At 46.3% G+C, this 14,989-nt stretch overlaps 1 protein-coding gene across 3 annotated transcripts in view; it reads right to left on the bottom strand.

Moving 5' to 3' along the window:
• Positions 1–11,401, bottom strand: part of BLOC1S5 (biogenesis of lysosomal organelles complex 1 subunit 5) — a 29,100-nt gene extending 17,699 nt beyond the window's left edge. For 2 of the 3 annotated variants that reach the window (XR_008711311.1, XM_055570546.1), the window contains exons 1-3: positions 11,143–11,303; positions 10,115–10,197; positions 1,827–1,956 (exon numbers count right to left, since the gene is read on the bottom strand). Coding sequence is in view for 2 of the 3 variants with exons in the window: in XM_055570546.1 (XP_055426521.1) it covers positions 1,827–1,956; positions 10,115–10,197; positions 11,143–11,263 (334 nt within the window). In the remaining variant the exon portion in view is untranslated. The other variant, XM_055570548.1, reaches the window with a different exon arrangement.
• Between the last annotated feature and the right edge of the window lie 3,588 nt (positions 11,402–14,989).

The following is a 14,989-nucleotide window of genomic DNA, read 5'->3' on the forward strand; positions in this document are numbered from 1 at the left end:
CTCTAAAAGCAAACGATTATCTCCATTATACCTGTGAGGTTCGTGATAACAGATACAAGGACATCTTCAGGCCGGAGCCTACTGGGGAAGCCATTCCTGTTTCTGGCAGCAGCAGTACCCCCAAGGCTGCTGTGCGTTTCTAATGCTAAAACTTTCATTATCGCCTCACATTTTAATTCTACCTTTTAGGAAAATACATTTACCGTCTGGATTCCCTGTGACCTCTAAAAACGTTGCTATTTCACTGTGAAGACTATGCTTTAAAAAAAATTTTTTTTAAGTTATTTTTGGCTGTGCTGGATCTTCACTGATGCACGTGGGCTTTCTCCAGCTGCAGCGAGTGGGGCCACTCTCTAGCTGTGGTGTGCAGGCCTCTCACTGTGATAGCTCCTTTTGGTGTGGAGCACAGACGCTAGAGCGTGCAGGCTCAGAAGCTGTGACGCAGGAACGTAGTGGCCCCACGGATCCAGGGATCGTGGGCCAGGGACCAAACCTGGGTCCCCTGCACTGGCAGACAGATTCTTAACCACTGGGCCACCAGGAAGTCCAAGACTATGCATTTAACATGAGGCTTCCCATCAGAAATAGCAATGACCCAGGAATTAAACTGATTGAAAAATCCATTCATAGTTTTTAAAAAATACTAATTGTAATCCCACTTATTTTTATATACTCAAAGTGTATAAAAGGAAAGTTACAGCACATCTCAAAAGCATACACAGGCATTCTGATCAATAAATCTGAGTTTTATTTCCAGTGTAAGTCTAGACAGCTTCTCAAGGTTAAGGAATTGACTGTATGAAGGAGCAAGGGCATGTCTGCAGCGACACGTAAAGCCTGAGATCAGGTTTAGACTCTTCCCTCTTCCACTCAGAGAAACCACATGTCGCCCTGTCCTTTCCACCCTGCTCTGAGCATCCGAGGGCGCAGACTCACCCGGACTTGCACACACACCCTCATGTAACTCGGTCATTAACCAAGCCCTCCCGCCACTTCCCCTCACAGGCCACTATGTCACCAGCCTTTGCTTTCTTTAAAAAAAAAAAAAAAAAAAAACTTGTTTACTTGGCTGCACCAGGTCTCAGCTGTGGCATGCGGACTCTTAGTTGCGGTATGTGGGATCTGTTAATAGTTCCCTGTCTAGGCATGGAACCCAGGCCCCTGCAGCGGGAGCACGAAGTCTTAGCCACTGGGCCACCAGGGAAGTCCTGGTGCTTCCCTTTTCCCCTAGAAAGACTCTGCTTCGTTTTCCACCGCCTCATTATCTGCCAGCACCTCTGTCCTTGGACAAACTGAACAGCATCAATGTGGGTTTGAGGGGAAGCCCCAAGTTTCTTCTAACACCTCTAATTTTAAACTCAGTTACTCATAAAACTCCTTTGATTTTGTAATTTGATATGTTTAAAAAATATTCTTTTTAGCAAACATCTTTCCACATTAAAACATTTTGCTTAATGCAAAAAGTAATAAAACACAAACATTTACAACAGGACTTTTTTTTAAGTTAAAAACTCTGGTGTCTTGCTTGGCAACGAAGCTTCATTGCAAACCCTAATTCTTGGCCATCAAACATTTTCTTGCAGAATCATTTCTTAAGGTAAAAAAAGGTTTCAATTTTCTTATGTCCTGGAAGGGTAATCTTGCACGCCCACCTTGCTGGGGAGGTTGATGCTCTGAACATCAAGGGGGACACACACTGATCACCTGACTTCTGAAACTGGTCGGCTTCCCTCTCTCGTCTCCACCTCCCACCAAACACCCCGGAAATCTGTTTGGGCAGAGCGTGCGTTATGAAATAAAGCAATATAAAAAAAACGCTGGCTTACATCTCTGGAGAACTTGGTTTAAGCTGTCTTGCATTGTTGCTCTACACGTTGGAAGAGTATGTTCATTTGTCTCATGGATCATATTCTTCAAATTTTCAAGAACTCGCATTTCTCGAAGACCACGTTTTTCCTATTAAAAGAAAAGTACATATTGTGCCTTAAATCTTAGCAATTACTTTCTGAGACTTCCACCCAAGTTCTGGTTGCTATGCTACTACTTATTACTGAAATTCATACAGCCTTCTTCTAATTATTTGGCGATGACTGAGGTCACAACCTGGAGGTATTTTTTTTTAAATTATGAAATGCTTCAAAAGTTGCAAATATGAGTCATATTTTCATACCAATGTTTAAAAATGGGCATGAGAAACACTAAAAGAAGAAGAAGAGAGACCTAGACTCCATGCCTTTCATCTGTGGCAAAGAAATGATCAGATTTTAAGTTATATTTTGTTGTTCTTATCATCATAAAGCTTCTATTATTATGCTGATCCCACTTCACTCAAATAAAAGTGTGTGGAAAAAGTAGTAACGTGTGGGTTCTTCCCTGTGTAGAAGAGAGTTACCACTGAGGGCCTGAAACCACCTTACAAAGGCCTGCCTGCATGGTTGGCTTTGTGGCGAGTGGGAACTTGACCAGCCAACAGCTCCCAAGCAGGTAACACTTTCCGTGAATGACACGACACCTCTTTCCTTCCAGGAGTCCGGAACTTTGACACGTGCCAGGCAGAGGCCGTCTACTTGTTGGGTCCCCAATAAGAACCCTGGACCCCCAGGCTCAGATGCGCTGCCCCGGAAGACAACACATCACATTGCCACAACCCACTCCCGGGGCAGTGAAGCGTGCCCCGTATGACTCCACCGGGTGAGACACTCTTGGAAGCTTCTGCCTGACTTCCTCTAGACGCCTCCCCAGGCACCTGTTCCCTTTGCGAGTCTGCTCTGCCTCCTTTGGCCACGATAGACCTTGGGCACCAGCCTGCTGAGAAGTGCTGGTGAACTGATGCATGGGGGTGGTCCTGGGACCTGGAGCCCAGCCCCAGCTTCAGAAAGCTGAGCTTAACCCACCCTCCCGCTTGGGTGGGCTCGACTGAGTGACTTGCTTCCAGAGAATAAAGCGGGGAATGAGAAAAACATGGACTTCACAGTGGAGTCAACAAAGGTGACCTCGTGAGTGACGTCATGATGACGGCATGCACCTCCCGAGGTGACGTGACCAGAAGGACGTGCTCCCTCGCTGGGACGCCTTCCCAGAGTGTGTCAGCCCCGTCTAATCCTAAGGAAAACATTAGACAGACCCAGACGGGGCCACACTCTACAGGATACTGGCCAGAAGTCAAGACTGTCAAGATCAAGAGAAACAAGGAAAGCCCAAAAAATTGTCACAGACCAAAGCGGACTAGAGAGACATGACAATTAAAAGCAGTGTGCTGCCCTGGATTAGGTCCCGGGACAGGAAGAGGGCTGTAATGGAAAAACTGGTGAAATGTGCGTAAAGTCTGGTGTTTCATTAGCAGTAATGTTCCAGTGTCAGTTTCTTAGTTTTTACTGATGTAGCACAGTAATTAATATAAAAGATTAATAATGGGAGAAAGTGGGTGAGGGGTACACGAGAACTTTGTGCTGTATTAGTAAGTTTACTGTAAATCTTAAAATAATACAATGCAAAAAGTTCATTGAAAATGAAGACTGGTAAACGTGATTATGAGGAAATAATGGTATAGTTGTTACTAGAGGTTTTGTTTTGAACCATCTTATGGAGCAGCTGGGGTAAGATATTTCACTCTAATTTTTCCATAATAAAAAATTTTAAACTTATTCAGAAGTTGAGAGAGAATGAAAGAATGAAACTTGGTTTCTGATGTATAACACCCCATAAAATTACAGACCCGGTGAACTTTTCTCAAATTGAAACTGATAACAAGTGCTCATATAATGTGCTTAAGACAGTACTTGGCACAAAACACTTAAAAATGTTAGCAATTATTCAGAGTATTAGTATAGTTATTATATTTTTACATTAAAGTCGTAATTTAATAGTATCAGAGAGGAAATGAGACTGATGTAATATTTAAATTTTCTTTTCTTCAAATAATATTCCCACAAGTCCTAAAAACATACTGTATATATATATAAATTTATTACATGTCATATGGGGGAGAGACTTTTTCCTTTTATTTAATAATCTGAGATACTTTTACAACCTAACCAAAATGAGAGATCAGATGTCAAGTGAAATTTTACTTTGTCCTGCCTTTCAAGCGATTTTTCTCTTTAATAAATCAACATTCAAATGTATCAACATGAACCTTCCCAACTCTTCTCATTACTGTACCTATGTGAACAATCTTTTTTTCTCCCTCAAATTTAATCCACATTGCCTCCACCTTTTCTGTATTTCTCTAACATCTATGTTTTTTCTCAGATCAAACATCAGCCCCTCTTCTGAAAAGTTCCCTCCCAACTCAGCTGAGAGTTATTCCCTCTTCTGAGATCTCAATCACTGTGCTTATTTTATCATCATAATTTCATCATCACAATCTGCTCTCTGCAGATGGTAAATCCCTGGAGGTAGAGACTGTTTATTTGTTTTTGCGTATCTGCTGAGGCAGACAGTTCTGGATCCGTTCCCCTCTTCTCTCTTCCTCTGAACACCCAAATACCATTTGGTGGTGATCACCAAGCATTCCTAGAGTCGCTGCGGTGGTGGTGTGCCTGCTCGGTCGTGTTCAACTCTTTGCGACCTCAAGGATTGTAACCCACCAGGCTCCTCTCACTCTGGAACTTTCCAGGCAAGACCACTGCAGTGGGTTGCCATTTCCTCCTCCAGGGAATCTCTCCCACCCAGGGATCAAACCTGTGTTTCTTGCATCTCCTGTGTTAGCAGATGGACTCCTTACCACTGAGCCACCTGGGAAGCATTTGGTGGTAAAGGTGCCTGTGGAACAGATACCACTAGCTGCCTCCCACTTGCCTTCCCTACTGCTGCAGGAAACGCACACGTGATGGCTGGCTTCCCGAAGCCACCCTGTGAGCAAGAGGACGTGAGCAGCCCTCCCGGAGGAAAGGCTGAGGTTGTGGGCCTCTGGCCACGGTGGGAGGAAAGGAGAGCCACTCTCTTCAGGGCTCTGTCCCTAGGAACCAGTACGTTCCTCCAGACACAGTCGGGTATATTCAGGAGCTCTTGAGTAAAACGGAGAATGAAACTTGCTGAAGATGAAGCAAGGAGCTGGTGCAGGACCGCAGGTCATGAACTGTGACCCATGCGGGCCTCCCCTCTCAGAGGTCCGGCACCTCCTTACTCGCTGAGACCACCAGGCGGACGCACACCAGAGGGGCCCCGCCGGGATCTCTGTTCACAGCACTGACTGGAATCGGGGGAATAAAAGCGCTGTGCAAAGTCGGGAGCAAGACAGTCAAGGGTCCTGAAACTCTAGCAAACACAAAAAGAGGGCCTGCAGTATTACACCAGGACGCCGATAACTGAAGTAACGCTGCCACCGTGTGGCCCTTACTCCTTTCTTCTGGAGACAAAATTTTATAAAGAAAAAGGTCATTGTTGCCGGGTGCATTAACTTTTAAAAATACATACACTACAAACAAGCTTCTCTTTAAACGTGAGCCAGTTTGCTTCAAGTGAACCACATTTAAACGGTCTAGAGAAGACGAAACTCACCACGTTCAACGTCATGTAATAATCTGTAATGGAAAAGAATCTGAAAAACAATGTGTGTGCATAACTCAATCCCTTTGCTGTGTACCTGAAACACTGTTAATAACTGTACTTTAATTAAAAAAAAAAAAAGAAAGATGGGAAACTTCCAGGAAGCCCTGACCGCTGTCCTCACCCTTCCTCCGCTTTCGTTAAGTAGAGGAGGGTATTATTTGGGCCAAGAAAAGAGCTGTAAATAGCGCACGTATCTACTCAACTCTAAATCTCTAAAACACTCTCAGTGTCTCCCTCACAATTTGAAGGGGAAAGGTTAGAGTGTAACAGAAAAGGCAGCTGAGCCCGATGCAGAGGAATTTCCACTGAACTCCCAGAAAGACCGCCCCGGAGGTGACCGTGGGAGAGGCCAGCACCAGGGATCTTTCATGAAGACGACCCAACAGGCAGCTGCAGAGCGCACCAACACGCTGACGAAACGCTCTGAGCCCTCCAGAGACCATTCTCCCGTGAGCACAGGAGTCAGCCCGGATGCATGAAGAGGGGCCTGGGTCTGGCTCACCCACGGATACAGCGCTGGTTCCTAACTCGAGTCTCACACAAAGTAAGTGCTCAAGACGCTCTGTTGGACCTTCTACAACAAGCTTACATCTACCACATCCAGTGTGAACATTTTCTTCTTTAGCAAACAATCTCCTTCCCAGGTGGTGCTAGTGGTAAAGAATCCACCTCCCAATGCAAGAGACATCAGAGATGTGGGTTTGATCCCTGGGTCGGGAATATCGCCTGGATAAGGGAAGCAACCCACTCCAGTATTCTTGCCTGGGGAATCCCATGGACAGAGGGGCCTGGTGGGCTGCAGTCCACGGGGTCACAAAGACTTGAACACAACTGAGCACACGCACACACACAGGTCTTTAGAGACACATTTACAAACTTTAAAAAAAACAAAAACTGTTTAGTATTTCAAATTAGTCAGCCTGGGGCAGAGGGGAGAAAGATGACGTATGGAAAAACCAGTGCATGTTGGAAAAGCCAAGTTTTGGCCCAAGCTCTACCACCTGCTCCCCTGGATCATACTAGGCACCTCCAACACACCAGACACTCTTTCAGGCACTTGGATACAACAAAGCGTAAGAACAGTTAACTGTCTACATTCTCGTGAAGGGCAACAGGCAATAAACAAGCAGAGAGTAAGAAAAACATAGGTAGTAATATGGGAGGCAGAAGTCTAAGGTGGTCCCTGAGACCCCCACCCCCAGATACACCCTGTGCTGTGATGTGCCCCAAGCGGTGTCAATAGGACGAGAACTGAGAACTTCCAGAGGTTCAAGCTGGATTTAGAAAAGGCAGAGGAACCAGAGATCCAATTGCCAACATCCACTGGATCATCGAAAAAGCAATAGAGTTCCAGAAAAACATCTACTTCTGCTTCATTGACTATGCCAAAGCCTCTGACGGTGTGATTAACAACAAACTGGAAAATTCTTAGAGAGATGGGAGTACCAGACCACCTTACCTGCCTCCTGAGAAATCTGTATGCAGGTCAATAACCTCAGATGTGCAGATGAAACCATCATTATGGCAGAAAGCAAAGAGGCACTAAAGAGCCTCTTGATGAAAGTGAAAGAGGACACTGAAAAAGCTGGCTTAAAACTCAACATTCAAAAAACTAACATCCTGGCATCTTGTCCCATCACTTCATGGCAAATAGATGAGGAAACAATGGAAACAGAGACAGACTTTATTTTCTTGGGGCTCCAAAATCACTGAAGATGGTGACTGCAGCCATGAAATTAAAAGATGCTTGCTCCTTGGAAGAAAAGCTATGACCAACCTAGACAGCATATTAACAAGCAGAGATGTCACTTTGCCGACAAGGGTCTGTCTAGTCCAAGCTATGGTTTTCCCGTAGTCATGTATGGATATGAGAGTTGGACCATAAAGAAAGCTGAATTGATGCTCTTGAACTGTGGTGTTGGAGAAGACTCTTGAGAGTCCCTTGGACTGCAAGGAGATCCAACCGGTCCATCCTAAAGGAAATCAACCCTGACTATTCCTTGGAAGGACTGATGCTGAAGTTGAAGCACCAATACTTTGGCCCCCTGATGTGAAGAGCTGACTCATTAGAAAAGATCCTGATGCTGGGAAAGACTGAAGGCGGGAGGAGAAGGGGACGTGCTGCAGTCCATGGGGTCGCAAAGAATTGGACATGACTGAGTGACTGAACAACAGCAACACGGCTCAGTCCTGCTGGACTCTGCGACCCCACGGACTGTAGCCCTCCAGGCTCCTCTGTCCACAGGATTCTCCAGGCAAGAATGCTGGAGTGGGTTGCCATTTCTTACTCCAGGGGATCTCCCCGACCCAGGGTCAAACCTCTATCTTCTGCATTGGCAGGCAGATTCTTTAGAGCTGCACCACACGGAAAGCCCAGACACCTGTCAGTTACTCAGTCAAACCCCAATGAAGTCCTGCTGTGAAGCTATTCTACAGTTTACTTAAAGTCTCACATCAGCTGACTTTAAGGGAGACCATCCCAAGGAGGCCTGACTTCATCAGTGAGTTCTTAACAAGGCCTGGGCTCTTCTTGGCAAGAGAGACTTGAAGCATGAAAGGGATTCCACCTGATGGAGTCTCCACTTGTTAAGTCTTTGAGTGAGTGAGTAAGTGAAGGTTGCTCAGTCGTGTCCGACTCTTTGCGACCCCATGGACTATACAGTCCATGGAATTCTCCAGGTCAGAATATTGGAGTGGGTAACCTTTCCTTTCTTCAGGGGATCTTCCCAACCCAGGGATTGAACCCAGGTCTCCCGCATTGCAGGCAGACTCTTTATTAGCTGTGCCACAAGGGGAGCCCAAATCTTTGAAGAGGAGACCATATGGCAAGGAAGGTGGGTGGCTTCTAGGAGCTGAGTGACTCCCAGCTAACAGCAAGCAAGGAAATGGGACCTTCGTCTACCTCAGTGAGGAAGTGAGTCCCGCCAGTCACAGGAATCAGGAGGACCCTGAGCACCAAGTAACGATGGAGCCTGGCCCAGCCCCGGATTTTCACCCTGTAAGACCTTGAGCAGAGTACCCACCACACTGTACCTAGACTTTCTTCTCACTAAGGAACCGCCAACGATCTTTACATAGCAGGATAAGGGGACAGGGTCTAGTGAGTTTTCCGTGTGAGGGATAACTATTCTTATCCTGCAACAAAAGTAATGATGACAAGGAAAACCAACAGCCACCTTCAGGTACCAGAAAAGATTCCAAGAGACACACGCCTTTCATCTTCAGAACAACGCTGTGAAGCAGGTGTTCTGCAGACTCTGCGTCTGCCGAGCCCAGAAACGGTGTCCAGAGCAGCGCCCTGTCCGTGCCTCCTGGGTGCTCTGTACCAGAGGCTTTCTGGACTTGTAAAGGGTTTATGGAAACCTTCCCTCCTTTTGGCAGACCAAAGACTTCCTGCTTGGAGTCTCACTTGAAAATAAAATCCTGACTCACAGATCACAAAATTGTTTGTGTAACACCATTAACCACCATCAACCTATCAGGAGCTTGGGGTGTTACTACACAATGCACAGTGAACCAATTATACATGTGAAAAACCACAGTCAAACGCAAGAGGATGGCAGGCTGGCGCATCACGACTGGGAACAGAACATAAGAGGCTGGGTGGCAGATGGTCCCGCTACAAAGACAGGGACCAGGTCACAACCGGATACTGGCCTTTGTCTACAGACAGAAAATGACATCCGAGGGCTTTAAACTCTCTGGCAGAGTCCCTTCGACTGTCAATCCTACAGGAAATCAACCCTGAAAACTCACTGGAAGGACTGAAGCTGAAGCCGAAGCTCCAATACTTTGGCCACCTGATTCAAAGAGCCAACTCACTGGAAAAGACCCTGACGATGGGAGAGATTGAAGGCAAAAGAGGGAGGCAGAGGATGAGCTGGTTAGACAGCATCACGGACTCAATGAATTTAAGCGAACTCTGGGAGAGTGGAGGACAGAGGAGACTTACATGCTACAGTCCAGGGGGTCACAAAGAGCTGGACACGACTGAGTGACTCAACAACTACTACTCTGGCAGCAGCGTGAAGACTAGATTTGACTGGGTTGATAGGGCAGGCACACCGATCAGAGAGGACACATTTATGCAGTAATGTCTAGAAACTGGATCGCCGAATGTGACCTACAGGGGAGGGAATAGCCAGGGGTGATTCTCATGCTTTAACTTGAGAGCTTTGGGTAGATGCTGCTGCCTCAAATGAGAAAAAAAGAATACAGAAAAGGGGTCTGGAAAATTGACTCATCCATCTTTAAAATCTTTTCTTTTTTTTTTTTCTTTTTTTTTTTTTTTTTACTATACCTCATCTTACAGAAGAAAAACTGAGCTCAACAGACAGTAAACAAGCCAAAGCAGACCCCAGACCTGGAGCCCAAGACTCCTCCCACCTACACTTGTGCTCCCTCTATTCATGTCAATGCCTCTTAATAAATTTTACTTTGTATATTTTATGGACACAAGAACAGAAATCAGAGATTTTAAAACTAGAGAATTTCCCTTCTGTGTATTAACACACTAGCAGATCAGGGTGGTATCTTTGCAAAATGAGTTGCAAATACTCACTTCAAATTCTTTCACAAAATAACGGGTTTCACCTTGGATAACTGGTCTGTGATCTAAGAGCCTTGAATGAATTTCTCCAAGATCTGTAAAGAGAAAATGAAATTCAAGGTCAACCCATGCTAAGTGACACAATCTCTAGCTTGTTTCACTCTTCCTGTTCCCCATAAACATAAGCAGGTTAAAATCCGGTTGAGACTATGGATTATCCCGTTAGTAAATTGGTAAAGCAGTTTTGACAACAATTAGACAATATCTAATAAAGTGAAGGCATATACACCCAGCAATTTCATGCCGAGATTAAAATCCAGTTCAGACTATGGATCTGGTTAGTAAATCGCTAAAGTAGTTTTGAGAGAGCAATTTGGCCACATCTAGTAAAGTTAGAGAAGGAAATGGCAACCCACTCCAGTGTTCTTGCCTGGAGAATCCCAGGGACGGCGGAGCCTGGTGGGCTGCCGTCTATGGGGTCGCACAGAATCGGACACGACTGAAGCGACTTAGCAGCAGCAGTAAAGTTAGAAGACATGCACACCCAGCAATTTCATGCCTAAGTATGTGCCCTAGAAAAACCTCTTATACAAAAGAGAGAGAATGTATGATTGTTTACTACGGGACGAGTATAAGGAGAGGGAAAAAAAGGGAGGGGAACACCCTAATATACTCATGGATACTACAAAGCAGTGAATGGAAATGAATACAGTGGGTTAACACTTATTAACATGGACAAATCCCACAAATAAAACGTCAAGCACAAAAGCAAGTTTCAGAAGGATAAAGCAAGTAATATAAACTTTCACAACAGGCGGCTTCTACAAGGAAGCAGGAGGGGCTGGGTCGGTTTGCCGTTGCTGAGAGGCACCTGCCGCGGAGAAAAGGGGGCGCACCCGGGCCAGGGTCCCCCACCCCCAGCCTGCCGCAAACCCGAGGCCGCCGGGGCTCGACCTGCGGCTCGGCCCCGGGTCAGAGGGCGCCGCCTGGTCGCTGGGGCTGCGCTGGGACCACCAGGCGAGAGCCCTGCTACGCCATACCCTTGATAATAAGGTGCGCCGGCGAGCCCGCGAACCCCAGAGAGTCCTTCTTCTTGCCGCCGCTGCCGCCACCTAGGGCGGCCTCGCAACCCACCGGGGTCTCCGTCCCACCGCCGCTCATCCCGAACAGCTCCGCCCACCCGCGACCGCGCTGCGCCTGCGCACACCTCTGCGGCCTGCTCTCCCTGCGCGGGGTTTTGGCGTCATCAAAGGGCGTCGGGGAAGCCGAGTCAACCCAGGGGCGGTTCCCGTAAGGGCACTTCAGTGTAGCCAGTGACCTGACCTTGAAGGAAGCCGGTGCCGCCATGCTGGATTAGGGCAGGTGCTGCCGGCAGAGGAGGATGTCTGAAAGTTAGAGCTAAACTTATTCCCCCTCCCTAAACCCGCTGGCAATGGCAACCCACTCCAGTACTTTTGCCTGGAAAATCCCATGGATGGAGGAGCCTCGTGGGCTACAGTCCATGGGGTCGCTAAGAGTCGGACACGACTGAGCGACTTCACTTTCACTTTTTACTTTCATGCATTGGAGAATTCTTGCCTGGAGAGTCCCAGAGACGGCGGAGCCTGGTGGGCTGCTGTCTATGGGGTCGCAGAGAGTCGAACTCGACTGAAGCGACTTAGCAGCAGCAGCAGCAGCAAACCCTCTTGAGAGGTTTGGAGAGGTTGGCGGAGAGGGAATTTAGTTATAGAATAATATTAATAATGTGTGTGTGTTAAGTCATTCAGTCGTGTCCGACTCTTTGCGATCCCATGGACTGTAGCCCGCCAGGCTCCTGTGTCTATGGGATTTTCCAGGCAAGAATACTGGAGTGGGTTGCCATTCCCTTCTCCAGGGAATATTAATAATAGTGGCATAAATATATTATCCGTACTGTTACCAGCCACCAGTATTTTACAGAGGGTTTTGACGTGCCTGCTTTGCCACCTTGGTCGTTATGGCAACTCTGGGGAACAGTTTTGTCATTTCTAATAAATGAAGAAATAGGTCTAGAGATTAGTTTGCCCAAATCACTTCTCCGAGTCATTCATGCCCATGTAAAAAGCAAAAAGTGTCTGTTCTTGGCATCTGTATTTACAAAATCTCAACCAGTTGTTCCGTAGGCTAAGAGAAAACGCGTGTAATTATGGAAGGGACCGTTTCTTGCTAGGCGGCTTTGATTTGTAGTCGTGAAGAAACAAATCCGGTGCTGACAAGAATCTAGTGCTGCTGTGTGGTAAACTTTATAATAAAGTTCATTTTGTAGTCTCAACAAGCCTTCCTGCCTGTTGAAAGGAGAGGACAGTGCAACTTGACAGAGTCTTCACCTCCTGTGTTCATCCAGTGTTTCTAAGACTCATCTCTTAATCCCTCCCTTTCTCCCTCCTCTCTTCCCACACAGTGCTTACCCTCAAGGGTTTCTCTAGCCACCAAAATTTACAACCTAGGGCGTTATAATGATAGTATGGAAGAAGGTGCAGCACACAGGTGGGACACCTGGGGACAGGAGGTGGTCAGGAGAGACTTCCCAGAGGAGGTATATTTTGTCTTCAGATCTGAAATGAGGTGTTAGGTGGGGTGGGGTGAAGATGGAACTTAGGAATTTCTAGCAGAGGAAATAAAGAGGCATAAAATACATGAATTCATAAACAGAATGTGAACTTGGCTTATTGCAAGTTATTGAGTCAGGGTTCTAACTTTTCATTTCCCTCCCTTTGGCATCTACCTCCAGAAAACATAATTATTTTTAAAGCCCTTCATTATCCTCCTCACATCTAGGCACTTTTCTTACTCAAGTTTTCTTCTGCACCTGCAAGACTAAGTCTTCTCTAAGCTTGTCTCTGAGTGTCTTTGAACTACGGAAAAGCCTGGGCAGGCTTGATACCTAGCAGGACCCTGTGGGGTTCCTGGGCACAAAACCTCTCGGTGGTCCCCATTTCTTGATTACAGGGAATAGAATTCATTCAGCCTCCGTGACCTTCCCTGAGTTCCAAGGAGCAGGTTCAAACAGTTGTTAATTAGTAAAGGGAGGGGATGTGGAGACAAGAGAGGAACAGTTAACAGAACCAATAATGTCTAGAGTTCCCTAGTGGTCGAGTAGTTAAGACTCCGTGTTCTCACTGCTGTAGATAAATAGATAGTGAAAGTCGCTCTGTCATGTCCGACTCTTTGCAACCCCATGGACTATATATATATAGTCCATGGAATTCTCCAGGCCAGAATACTGGATTGGGTAGCCTTTCCGTTCTCCAGGGGATCTTCCCAACCCAGAGATCAAACCCAGGTCTCCTGGATTGTAGGCGGATTCTTTACCAGCTGAGCCACAAGGGAAGCCCAAGAATACTGGAATGGGTAACTTATCCCTTCTCCAGCGGATCTTCCCGACCCAGGAATCAAACCAGTGTCTTCTGCATTGCAGGCGGAGTCTTTACCAACTGAGCTCTCAGGGAAGCCCCTCACTGCTGTAGTCTGGGTTCAGTTCCTGATTGGGGAACTAGGGTCCCTGCAAGCTAGGAGGCCAAAAAAAAAAAAAAAAAAAATAGTGCAGCCTCGGGGCAGGGCGCTGGTTTCCCCTCAAGGGATACACAGAACAATGTCCTTGAGCTTTTCTGCAGATACTGAAACCCCTACCAGGTGGGAGAAGTTAACTGAAAGATGCCCACAAGCACGTGTAGACCCCAGACTGGTTGGAAAACAGAAGGTTGATGATGCTGACTCCCACTTACCACATCAGCAGCCCATCAGAAGAGTGTCCATGAGCTGATCACACCCTGTTTGAACCATTCCTATAAAACTCTCACTACCCCCTCCACGCTGGGACACACAGTTTTAAAGCTGTTTTTTTCTACTTCTTTTCTACTTCACCCAAAACTCTTATCTCCAAAGCTTAATTCGGTGTTGGGGTACAGAGGCTGGATTCACCTTCAGGCTCCCTCTTCACGAGTGATCACTTCTCCCACATTACTGTGGAGTTAAAAATGAACATTCTGGGTTGTGCCTCCCCAAGTTCTGTTTTAGTGGTTCTGGGGTAGCTGCTCCCTCCCCTTCTCCAATTGCCAGTTGATTAGGAGATAAGCGATAAAAGAACTCCAGGTGCAGTAGTTAACACTTTCGAATCAGACAGAACTGGTTTCAAATTCTGGCTGTGCCACTTGCCTGAATTTCCTTTTCTACAAAATGGCCATAAAATATCCATATTATAAAGCTGTAATGATTAAAAAAGATTAAACTTGTACTTAGAACTGTGCCTGGCACATATCAAATGCTCAATAAATATTATTTCAATAACCTCCTGTATCTTCTTTTAAAGCCCTGTATAATCTGCTCTCATTCTTCCAGCCTGCCTTTAGCTGCCTTTACCATTATAATTTCTTGCATATGTTTTGCACTTTACGATTCATAAACTGTTACACACATAACATGGGCTTCCCAGGTGGTAAAGAATCCACCTGCAAATGCAGGAGATGAGCGTTTGATCCCTGGGTGGGGAAGATACCCTGGAGAAGCAAATGGCAAACCACTCTAGTGTTCTTGCCTGGGTGATCCCATGGACAGAGGAGCCTGGTGGGCTACAATCCATGGGGTCACAAAAGAGTTGGACACAACTGAGCAACTAAACAACAACAACACGTAACATACCACATTCTCAATCTTCACATTAATCTATTTGAGGAAATATTAAAATACCCATTTTCAGGACTTCCCTGGTGGTCCTGTGGCTAAGACTTTGTGCTTCCGATGTAGGGGGGATGGGTTCCATGCCTGGTTGAGGAACTAAGATCCCACGTGCTGTGAGACGTGACCCCCCCAAAAAAAAATAATTAAAACCCCCAAATACCCATTTTTTAACTACAGAAACTCAGGATTAGA

Source organism: Bubalus kerabau, chromosome 3 (genome assembly GCF_029407905.1).
Source record: "Bubalus kerabau isolate K-KA32 ecotype Philippines breed swamp buffalo chromosome 3, PCC_UOA_SB_1v2, whole genome shotgun sequence".
NCBI classification, from domain to species: Eukaryota; Metazoa; Chordata; class Mammalia; order Artiodactyla; family Bovidae; genus Bubalus; species Bubalus kerabau.